The sequence below is a fragment of the Nicotiana sylvestris genome, chromosome 4, assembly GCF_000393655.2.
Source record: "Nicotiana sylvestris chromosome 4, ASM39365v2, whole genome shotgun sequence".
In the NCBI taxonomy this organism is placed as follows: Eukaryota; Viridiplantae; Streptophyta; class Magnoliopsida; order Solanales; family Solanaceae; genus Nicotiana; species Nicotiana sylvestris.
Genome location: NC_091060.1, coordinates 37,233,063 through 37,245,078, shown reverse-complemented (window position 1 = coordinate 37,245,078; position 12,016 = coordinate 37,233,063). Strand labels below are relative to the sequence as shown.

Genomic DNA, 12,016 nt, shown 5'->3' with positions numbered 1-12,016 from the left:
AACAATTCAAGTGCTCATGAGAGGTTAGAAGGTTCAAATAGATGGTTAATTCAAATAAATGGGTAAGGCTTATAATGTGGTTGCCACAAAAACAGGATTACAGGCTCAAAGGGGTTAACTACGATACATAACAATTAGGCGGGTAAAATATACATATTTGGCTCAACAAAGAAACACATATATCACTTCTAAGACTGAACAAAACTACTATTTCTCTTTGCAAACACACGGGGCAAGTTCTAGGCATCAAATGCAATGCACACAATAACACCCAAACCTCATACACACATGGCACATAACTCACTCAGGATTGGATTCATCAAGACACTCTAGTCAAAGCAGTTAAACAAAGTTAAAATCATACAATTTAAGGTACTTATACCAGAGTCAAAAACTGAGCCTAAGCGTCACAATCAAATTACTCATTATTCTCAAGGCATAACAAAGTCAAGAGATATTGCTTCATTTCAAAATACAACACAATGGCTCCTATTCGTAAAAAAAAGATAAACTACACCCGATTCAAATAAAACCCTTGGAAAAGAACAGCGACACAAAAAAAAAAACCAAAGGGGAATTTCTACACTACCTAACAAAAAAAATTATTTTTTTTCGTTAGACTTAAATCCCTCAAGAAAATTGTCTAATAGATCCATCGTCAGGAAAAGTCCAATCATTTCTATTTAAAAAAAAATATTCAATTAAACTAACATAACTAAAATAGCATAGAAAGTCACCTAGACAATCTCCTCATCCCACACTTAAAAATGTGCATTGTCCCTAATGCACACCCATACATACAAGAGGGTAAAAAAAACTCCCTGGTAGGCCAAAAGCCAAAGCACTAGCATCTCATAGGGTACTCAGACTTCTCCCAGACCTGGTCCTTCGTGCGGGTACCTCACACTTTGTTCCAACCATCTAGTTTGCTATTGCATCCTTCCAATTGTTTTGCTTTCCATGCTCCTAGAAAATCGAAAATCGACACTACAAAAATAATATAATAAAAAAATTAAAAGAAAGCAGTAAAGTTGGTTGCCTCCCGACAAGCGCTTGATTTAACGTCGCGACACAACGTGAATGACTTTTTGCCTCCACTTCGAACTTATGAATTGGACCCCAAGTTTTGATTCTGCTCTGTGATCATGCTCCTGGGTGGTAGAACGAACATGACTGACCCAATAAAATAATGTAGTATTCTGCACTTCTTGGCCTCGGATGAGATGTGTATTCCCAACTTTCTGGCACGAATAATTCCAGAATGTAGGCATCTCGTTCCTTACTCCTTGACTCCTCAAGTGGCTCGGACGACTCTATTTTCATATCATCATCCATACACAAGGTGGAAAAATACTTTGAGTGTGGACCAATGTGCTCAACTACACAAACACTGGGATTGTCAACATCCTTAACACTAATGATACTAGAGTCAACTAAATATGTATCCTCAATATCCTTGGTTGACTCTAGTATCTCTTCTACGACATCGGCATCTCAAAATCTAGTTCGATTGATTGTTGGTGTTCTATTCTGGCCTTCCCCTCTAGCTCATCCTCGTATTTTTTAAAATCCTCCAGTATAATGGCAATTTCTACAGCCAATTCATACTCATATTGGCTACTATCCACAATGTCAACTTGTTGCGCTTTACAAGGTTCAATTAATTTATTCGTTTGAGTCTCCAAGTTGTGAATAGTTGCCCCTTGCCTTTGTACCCGCAGTTATATCTTATCATATTGTTCCATAAGGCACTTTAGCATATCCTCGATCTCTTTCAGGTCTTCATACCTGGGTTCTTTGTTCCTATTAACTTCACAAGAAAAAAAAAGAACCATCAAAGTAAGGGGTTGGTGGAAGATAAGATATGTAAGCACAACTATGAAAGTGACCATCTTGATTACCACACATATCACACATATTCCACACATAAGATTGAGTTGGTGCACATAACTTGCTCTCGGAAATATTTTGATAATTTTGCCCTGCATGGTTTCCTCCACAATATGCATAACGAGGATCAAAAGTAGAATTACCAACATCAAAACTCTCATAATTCCAAGATGTCATGTCTCTCAGATCAAAAACCAAAAAAAATAAAAATAAACAAATAATCAAATACACGAAAACAAAAATAACAGTTCAAACTCGCTATCTAGAAATATGTACACCTACAGCTACACCGTTAGTTCCCCGGCAACGGCGCCAAAATTTAATCACGCCCAACTATGCCTTATAAAAAGGACTAAAAGGTTGTTGCAAATATAATCCGGTTTACAAGTCCAGAGTCGAATCCCACAGAGAACTAAGGCCTAGCTACAGTTGTTCACTATCACCAAGAAAACAAGCTTGAACAGTTCCTAACTTATAGATATTAAAATTCTTGTGTTTAACTAATTAATTAACAAATTAAAATAGTAAATTAACAACTACAGATACTAAGGGTTAGAGACAAGATTAAGGAGGTCTAGCTAGACCGCGCTTGGACCATGCATATCCACTTTGATTCTGCCTGACGTGCGCGGCCTGAGTGCGGTCGCGCTCTTGACGCGCACTTTTCACCTTATTCTGTTAGGAATTTGGAAAAACGTAAAACCATGAAAGTTGTATTCCTTTGAGTTAGCTTTCCAACCATATATTGTGGAGATCAAATGAAGTTTTGAGCAAAAAGTTATGTCCATTTTACTAGACAATGCACAATGTACTTACTCGATTCTTCATTCGTTCTAACTATCATCCGTTGATCCCCGAACACAATCCCGGCTTAATTACTTGGGCTTTTACTCAGGCTTCAAATCTCTAAATCACTTGAATTCATTCCATAACATCTACATAGCTCAGAATCACTCGTACAAGGCATAAAACACACAATTAGTGCAAAACACTAGCGATTAAAGTGCAAACTCAACTAAAGTACAGTAAATTAGAGTGTAATAATCGACTAAAATACGTAATTATAGCCTATCATCACTGATACATTTGAATACATACTGCAGATACATTTGAATACATATATACATCTGAATACATAAATTATATTAATTAAAAAAACATATGAATACATTCATGGAATACAGCGAGACAGTGAATACAATGAAATACATGGAATATAGCGAGATACATTGAAATACAATAGAATAAAAGACAATGAATACAATAAAATACACGAAAATACAACGAGAAACATTGAAATACAATTAAAAAAAAAGATAACAGAATCTTCAAGTTGCTCAGCCCCAAACTCCGTCGTCTTTGTTCAAGAACAACCCTAATGTCGTCTCGTCGAGAGGGCCGCACTAAGAGGAAGCAAGGGGAGAGAGCCACTACTCATCCTCGTAACAAGTACTCTGATAACCCACCAGATTTCTCTGTCTTGGCCTCTAAATACTCTACCTTTGCCCCTTACGTTTCTATTAAGGTGATGGTCGTCGACCAAGAATTGATTGGACCGACTTCAATGCCACTACTCATCCCCGTAACAAGTATTTCAGGAGGTTGCATTTTCCAATCTTGCTTCACTAGGCAGGAATTTCTGGAACCAACTTGCCATTGATTTTCCTTCACAGAGCAGGAGAGAACTCGTTAGCTATTCTACAAAGTGTTAAGAGAGAGAGAGAGAGAGGAGACAAATCTGAAAGAATGAGAGAGAAAAATAATACAAACCGTATTTTATGGCTTAAGGGTAGGAGGGGACCATAAATAGATATTTGACTATAAAAATCAAAAGGTAGCTATAGAATATAATTTTTTTAAAAGGCATTTATTTAAAATAAATAAGGTATCAACCTTTGCTATAGAAGGTAAAAATTCTTTTAAACTTCAGACCTCAATTTCAAGTGATTCTTAGCCATTGACAGATCTAATTTCAAGCCCACAATTTCAAGTGATTCTTATGCGATTAAATTTTAAACTTTTTTTGGGGGGATTTTCATCTATACCCGCTTTTTGGGTCACGTTTTAACTTGTGCCCACTTTGCAAAAAAATTACAAGTGTACCCACTTTTTCGCGTAACTTCAGCATACGGGGCTGAAGTAGCAAAGACAATCACGCAAAACTTCAGTATTCTAGTAGACGCGAACCAAGTGTGCTGAAGTTTTTGTTTGTAATTGCTGAACTTAAGCATAGTAGCTAAAGTTTTGTTCTCTATTTGCTGAAGTTTTTGTTTGTAATTGCTGAACTTAAGCATAGTAGCTGAAGTTTTGTTCTCTATTTGCTAAAGTTTTTGTTTGTAATTGCACTAAATAAGCTGAAGTTTTTTTGTCCTGGATTCATTAGTTTTATCATTAAACTTTTTCACAAGCTTCAGCAGAAAATGCTGAAGTTATTTAGTTCATTTGTAAAAACTTTAGCACTAAAAGCTGAAGTTTTTTTGTCCTGTAATGTGTATGATCTCATTCAGATAACTGCTAATGAGCATGTCCTTTACCATTTTTCTCAGTACCTCTAAGTCAATGACATTTGCATTCTTTTGGCATGGCTAAAAGTGTAGGCATTAGGATCCTAAACTTCATCGTCACTTAGGTATGATTTCCCCCCCTTTAAATTATAAGTACCTAGTCCAGTAAAAAGCAATTTATGTTCTTATTTTTTCATCAGGTCTTTGTCTTAATATGAAACGACGTCTTATTTCGAAACTTCATCTAATAATCTAAGGCAAGCGGCTGACTGATGCTTTATACAGTATGACACAATATTGATCTCAAAAGGATCAATATTGTATCGGTAAAAGTGGAAATTTGTGGAGGCATACATACACATTACATTATAAAGTCTCTCATGGGAGTGTTCAGGTAGCAGAAGAAAGAAAAAGAAGAAGAAAACGAAGGAGGAGAAGGAGGAGGAGAAGGGGGCTGAAGTTGTTTAAAAAGTGGGTACAAGTTAAAACTTTAAAAAAAAATAAGTATAGTTTAAATGGGGGCGACCAAATAGGGCGGCCCGTGCAATTTTTACCTTTTTTATGTTGCAAATTCGGGCTATTCTATAAATAAGGCCCTAAAATGGCTATTTGCGGACTTCCCATTTAACGTGTAAACCCAACACAACCCAGCCCCACACAATTCAACCCGTTTCCCAATTGGAAATCTTGCTTTTGCTTAAAAAGTTGCACCTCTATATTAATCATATTCAGTTTACTTAAGGTTCTCTGTTCTTAATTCTATTTACTGAAACCAGCGCTCGCTTATCAGGTTATTCGTTGATTACGTATCTAAACTTTGCTTTATGTACATATTCTCTTTTATTATTTGATTTAATATACTAGATAATTTTATCTAGTAATTTTTTACTTGATTTCCTCTACATTAAGAGAATTATGAATCTTTAGACAGATCAATTGACCACCCCTTTTTTGCTGTAAATTATAGATAATTCTGCTGGATTTGAGTTAAAACTGAAGCTGCATTGGACAGTCTCTGTCTTCTAAAGCGCATTATTAGAATCAATTGTTGTTGTTGCTGTTAATATTTTTTTTAGGAGCCAGGGCTCATTCATTAGGGTATTTTGTGATTATAGTGGACTAATTGAAGGATTCCAATTAACCGTTCAACCCACCCTATCTTTGGACATAGTCTTGAAACCTGTTTTAAACAATCAAGAAGAACACTCTTAGCATTGATAAGCATCTTCCCTAGTGTAAATAGGTTTTTCCTGTTTGCAGACTGAATCAAATTATTGAAGAAGTAAAGTGACCTTATATGAAATGGAGTAAACTGCTGTTGTTGTGCTGCTTCTTTTCTGAATTGTTTTTCCGTGACCACTATGTTTATTTCAATTCATATTCTAGGAAGATGGGGTTGCTTCTAATATAAATTGTAACTTCTTTGACGTAAAATATCATTGTATCTTCTTTAACAGTGTTGCAATACCTAAATCTCGAGCTAGTTGAAGTCGGCTATATGGTTTGCTCAAATAATCGTTTCGCCCCATTAGGACCCATTACATTCATTTTCTCTCCTGATGCTTTACAATTTGTTTTGTTGCCTTATAATTCTTGCTATTACAAATAACTTAAAGAATATCCTTATCAAGAAATGACTTAATGATATGCGGCGATAAAGATTTTGAAGCTATCATTAGTTACTAATCAACCTAGTCGAACGGTCTTACATAACACCATTCCCTAGTCTCCATCTCACGAGTAACTTAATACGGCACATCTAAAGTTTGTGATTTGAATTCTGGTAATCTTACTAAAGATGGATAAGTTCTAAGCTTGTTGTATACTTCATTAAGGTCTCACTTTTTGCTGCAGATAATACTATGAAGCATTCCAAGGATCCTTTTGAAGCTGCCATTGAGGAACAGGAGGGCTCGCCCCCTGAATCCCCTGTTGGCCTTGACGAGAATGAAAACGAAGACCAAGCTGCACCTAATGATAGTGTTCATGTAGATGATGATGTTAACATCAATCCTGGTCAAGGAAATCGTTTGACATCTATAACTGCACCAATTCCTGTTGGTACTGCTGGTCCAAGTAGTAAAACAAAAGAGGAAGATGAGGAGGAAGAGGAAGAAAACATGGATGTGGAGTTAGGAAAGTTCGCATCAAGCAGTGATCCTGATAAAGTGGTGAAGATGCAGTAAGTCTTTGATTTTATTTATTTTATTTTATTTTTAAGTTCCTTTTATCAACAAGAAGCCTATCGGTCCTTGTTCTTTAGCATTCTGCTTTATGGATTTCACTCTTCGAAAATCTGGTTGGACTACTTAATAAATGTTATTTGTACACAATGAAAAACTGCTTTTTCATAGTTATCAATATTATTATCTCGCTCTCCCATTTCCTTCCTGCTTGTCTATTTGCTACAAGAAATGCTTACGTCACTTCTGTCTTTAGTATGTTGTTATGCGCCTCTACCTTTAGGATATTTGCTTTATGAATTTTGGAGTACTTATAAGTCCATAACCAGTTGGATTCTTGTATTAAGATCTGTTATAAAATTTGATGAGGCATCTTGCTTAATATGATGCTCGTAAGTACCTGCGGGAAAAAGCAAATGCTATTTGTTCTTTTAAACTAGCTCTATCCATAAATGTGTGAGGTGCCTCCTGGTAGCAATGAAAATATTGCCTTTCCAGCAAGGTACCTAGTTTTGCTGGTACCGGGATTAGTAAGTTAGGGGCAAAATGGGAAGGTGACTAATGTAGATGGTATTGGAGTCATTGCATCACCAATAAAAATAGAAGTAGCTCATTGCAGTTAGTACTTTTCTGATTAGATTTTTCCTTTTGAAAGTGAGGGATGTCTAGGAAACTGCCAAACCTGTGCAAACCATCAAGAAAGCTGAAACTCATGATTTGATGTTTTACAAACCTATATACTCCCTCTATGTCATCTTATAAAACTTTGTTTGTTGGATGCGGAGCTCAAGATGTTAATTTGACTTATGTATTGTATTAGTGGAAAAGGAAGAAAATATAAAGTTAATTTGATAGAGGAAACATCAAATGAAAGTTTAAAATAAGATCCAATGCAAAATTTTGGCCAATTCCCAGTATTCCTCTACCTGGTAATAGAGAGTTGCTATCACATTTTAAGGAAGAGGGTCAAATTTGGTTTGAAAACATGTTGTCGATCTGTTAGGTAAAGACTATGTTGTTTATTCCATGTTTTATGAACATTAGAACAACATGGGTAAGCATGTTTCTGTGGTGCTTTCCTCCCTACAACAACAACCCAGTATAATCCCACTTAGTGGGGTCTGGGGAGGGTAGTGTGTACGTAGACCCTACCCCTACCCTGGGATAGAGAGGCTGTTTCCAAATAGACCCCCGACATCCTTCCCTCCAAGAACTTCCCACCTTGCTCTTGGGAAGACTCGAACTCACAACCTCTTAGTTGGAAGTGAAGGTTGCTTACCATCACAACCTCTTAGTGCTTTCCTCCCTGAGGAGGACATTTTCAAAATTGTCGTCGTCTTAAATGTCTCTTGTTCAAGTGCTAACATAAGCCATAAGAAGTAGGGGTTGAGATTTGGAATCCTTGTGGCTGCTAATCTCACCGGCATTTCTGCATTCACAGGCCCACTCATGTGATGCTAATCTCATGTGGCACATAAACAGGCCATTGCAAAAAACTAATAGTTGCGGTCCTTGACTGCCTGCTTTGTTGGCATGAAAAATTTGGTTCCTACAAACTATACCTTATCAGAAACTTACCCTTACCCTCTCCAGAGGAATTAACCTCACAGCACAGCTACCTTAGTCCGATTAGCTCATTACTGAGTAAATACATTATTTTTACTTATTAAAAAAAGATACATCATTATTGGCATCCATATAGTACTATTTGGATGCTATTGTATTTCAATCTTTATATAGATTCTTTTTTGCAGGTCTATACTATCCCAATTTACAGAGCAGCAAATGAGTCGGTATGAATCTTTCCGTAGGTCTGGTTTTCAGAAATCTAACATGAAGCGGGTATGTCTTTGATGCTCTCGCTATCTCCTCCTTTTAGCCTCTTATGTTTCCTTTTCTCGATGTGTTACAGATGATTGGTATTATCACCCAAAAGTACCATAGAGGATAATTTCAGACTGTTTTCTTCCCTCTCTTGTCGGCATGTATTGCCCTATTCAGATGTTTGTCGTTCGTTGTCCGGGAGACCGGGACAGGGGGTTTAGACAAAATGGGGTATACTGAGAAGAAAATGGGGTAACGGCTCTTCATTCTCTGTCAATTAATCTTTCTAATATGTGCCTAGGCTTTCTAAGTGAACAGTTCAGTTAATACGAACCAATAAATTAACAACAGGAATAGAATAAGTAGAAAAATGCTAATCTCCGTTACAAGAAGACTCTTATTTGCCAACTCCAATTTTCACGTCTAGTCGTAATGCTAGTTCTGCTTCCAGACTTCCATATTTTAAGGTTGGAGGGCCTTCTCATCTGATATTTGACCAGTTCCTTCCATTCAGCCAATTAAAGCAATTAGTATTTTGTCTTTCACCGAGAACATACATTTTTAGAACCTTAAATCTTAATGACACCATTGAGATATTTGCTTGTCCACTTTCATAATGTATTGTGCATGATTTGATTTTATGTGTCATCACTCTTTGCCTATGTTGTCTATGCAGTTACTGACCAGTATCACAGGAAGTGCAAAGATATCTGTTCCAATGACAATTGTGGTGTCTGGTATAGCAAAATTGTTTGTCGGTGAGCTTGTTGAAACAGGTTGGCAAGCATTTACAAATTTATATTAGAAAAGTAGATGAGCCCGAAATATCTTTTCCAGTGAGGCATAATAGACTTAGTCGATTCAGTAATGGGTAAATGCAGTAGCAGCCTTTAGAACCATCCACGAATGAGCATGCTGCCCAGTAAAGTGTTAAAGCACTTTATCTCTTAAACTTGATACTATAAGAGTAACACCAAAATGGCTTCTATTGACAGACTCATCACAATTCAAACTGTAAAGGAAAAGGACTGTGCTTGCTAGCATCTGTGACGTGTCTGAAGTAGCATTTGACATGTGTTCTGTTGATTCAAAAAGCTAGACGTGTCATCTAGGGATAGGAAGATTAGAACTTTTAGACCGAGAAAAAGTGTAATGATATTCTTGCCCCTTTTGACCCAAGCATCCTACCATCTCTTTGATGCCGCTGCCCTCTCTTCATCAGAGCTCAATTTCACTCTCTTTAACTGCCTCTCCTGTACCTTCTTCCCACAATTGACTTACTGAGCTTTATGGCTTCATTAACAGAAAGGTGCCTGGACCAATCTTTTAAGTAGTAGTTTTAGTTGAAAATGCATCATTCTATCCCAAGTAATCACTGTATCTTTCCGTGGAATTCTTTTATCCAGCTAGAATGGTGATGGCGGAGAGAAAGGATACAGGGCCAATCAGGCCGTGTCACATGAGAGAAGCGTATAGAAGGCTAAAACTTGAAGGCAAGATTCCAAAAGGATCAGTACCGAGGCTTTTCCGCTAGCCAACTACAGAAGCAACTTGTGCTTTTATTTCAGGTTTTCTTTGCCCTGTTTTGCCTACTTGACTTTCAAGATCATTCACTTTTTGGATTGCCATAGTAGTTTCCTTGCTCTACTTTTTCATGCCATATAGACGTTGCTGGGCCACAGAGTTTTGGAAGGTATGCAGATGCTTTCGGATTGCTTGTCTAAATTTGTGGAGCCTGTTCGTTATGTACTTCCATCAGAAGGAAGTCACTTGACATCTGGAAGAGAAAGGATGTTATTATTCATGCTACCCCCTGTTTCGGTCTAAAAATGGGGAAAGAGAACCAAATATTTTTGAATTTCTCGGGTAAAACGTCACATCATTGTTTTATTTTGTACCCAATATCCAGAGCGTGTCTATGTAAGAGATGATTAGAGCCTAACAGTATCAATTTTTTATTAGGTACTGTCCTTTGGTTTCTTTTGTGCATAAATTACTAGTAGTTTGGATGTTCAAGCCTTTGGCATGATCAAACAGGCTAGTTGATCGTGTATTGAACACACTCAAATAAAATGAAAGATAGACAATAATGCTTATTCATTCCCTATGTTGTTCATTCAACGAGGCAAAATGACGCAAAATTGTTTATTGACTAGAGAAGAGGTCCAAAAGCAATGAGGAGTAAGTTTGAGTTCTAATTTGGGAACCAGCAGGATTCAAATACCTAATTTCTTATCTTCAAAATACTTGCTCTGGATGTAGCTGAGAAGATGACAAATGCCTTTTTTTTGTATGTTATATTTCACGGGAACTGTGAAAAAAATTTAGCGAGAACTCACATTCAGAGGTACAATTTTTGTAGTTTATGCTATTTTTGATCCATTTCTAGAGTCTAGAGTAGGTTTTCGAGGCGTATTTTCTATTACTTTTCATATATTTTGGTGTCTAGTATAGTTTTGTGCATTACAATTTTCAAGATTTGATGGGACTTTCTTGGTGTTTAAGGTTAAATTCCCCCACAGTTTTCGTCAAATCTAACGAATATAAATTGTTAATTTTTATGGAAGCCAAAGGTGCTAACTTTTGATAAACTTAAAAGGACTAAAACTTTACAATGCACACCTAAGGGATCATTTTTTCTCGGATGTTGCTTTTAAAACTAGGATATATTGGCAAGATTGATTGAGGTAGAAGGTTTGCTTATTGCTCCTCACTGTTGCTCACAGCTGCCCGTGGGGTTGACCTAACTATTTTGTTTTGAAATCTCTAGATGTTTAGATTTCTGTAGCTTCCATATTTTACGCGTTCACTGTAATATAGTATTAACTAGTACAGTACGTTTTAAAAGTTACCCATTACACATCCAATGTAGACATTTGCCTCCATTTATTTTAATTAAGATTAAGTTGTTTGAGACTAAATAGATAGCTTAATATTAAGATTTTGCATTTAGATGAACATTCACTGAATAAGTATAACTACTTTGTTATTTGAACTTTATCTTTATTACTCTCACTATATCAGTTTATATGACAATTTTTTAATTAGTCCCCTTAAAAAAAGATATATTTTTATACTTAAAAATAATTTAATTTTAAATTAGTTATTTTACTTTTAATAAGAATTTTTATAACCACACAAATGATATCAGTACATGTTTAAAATCACAAGTTTCAAAAGAGTCAAACCACGTCACATGAGTTGATGAGTAATTTTTAGAACAACGACATAAAGGGGTGAGTTTGGTCCAATTTTTCATGTTTGGTTAAATTAAATGCTTAGAAAAATATTTTCCTAAAGAGAACTATTTTCTCTCAATTTGTGGGAAATGACTTGAGTAACATAGCAAATGCACTGTGAGCTACCCACCCCACAACCAATTAGTTCAGGTTTTCATCTGTTATGTCAGAAAATGGTCCAAAATATTTGTCACTTTAGAAAATTAAAATAATTTAATTTTTTCAATTTCACCTTTACTACTCCGAGGAGTCATATAATCATTAATTACACATTCAAGATGCATGCGGTGCAACGACAAAGCTAATATTGCACGGTAATTGTAAAAATTATACGGGTCGCCCTATTTGGTCGCCCTCATTTAATCTATATTCATTT

General features: G+C 36.2%; 1 protein-coding gene across 3 annotated transcripts; it reads left to right on the top strand.

The window, feature by feature from the left end:
* The first annotated feature begins 5,079 nt into the window (after nucleotides 1-5,079).
* On the top strand, nucleotides 5,080-10,501 carry LOC104239598 (transcription initiation factor TFIID subunit 11-like). Of its 3 annotated transcripts, none has more exons than XM_009794275.2 (6): nucleotides 5,080-5,184; nucleotides 6,249-6,576; nucleotides 8,332-8,419; nucleotides 9,078-9,177; nucleotides 9,808-9,969; nucleotides 10,084-10,501. In XM_009794275.2, exons 2-5 carry the CDS (start codon nucleotides 6,257-6,259, stop codon nucleotides 9,933-9,935), a joined length of 636 nt encoding a protein of 211 aa, XP_009792577.1. In that variant the 5' UTR covers nucleotides 5,080-5,184; nucleotides 6,249-6,256; the 3' UTR covers nucleotides 9,936-9,969; nucleotides 10,084-10,501. The 3 variants fall into 3 exon arrangements, with proteins under 3 accessions (XP_009792577.1, XP_009792576.1, XP_009792575.1); XM_009794274.2 differs by having other exon boundaries at nucleotides 10,067-10,501; XM_009794273.2 differs by having other exon boundaries at nucleotides 9,808-10,501.
* The last annotated feature ends 1,515 nt before the right edge of the window (nucleotides 10,502-12,016 follow it).

What these genes read in the sequence shown, in the direction of transcription:
- LOC104239598 (XM_009794275.2), top strand. Translation starts at nt 6,257, where the DNA reads ATGAAGCATTCCAAGGATCCTTTTGAAGCTGCCATTGAGGAACAGGAG. An exon ending in AGAAATCTAACATGAAGCGG is followed by an intron (nt 8,420 to 9,077) that starts GTATGTCTTTGA and finishes TTGTCTATGCAG; the next exon opens with TTACTGACCAGTATCACAGG. An exon ending in CGGTGAGCTTGTTGAAACAG is followed by an intron (nt 9,178 to 9,807) that starts GTTGGCAAGCAT and finishes TCTTTTATCCAG; the next exon opens with CTAGAATGGTGATGGCGGAG.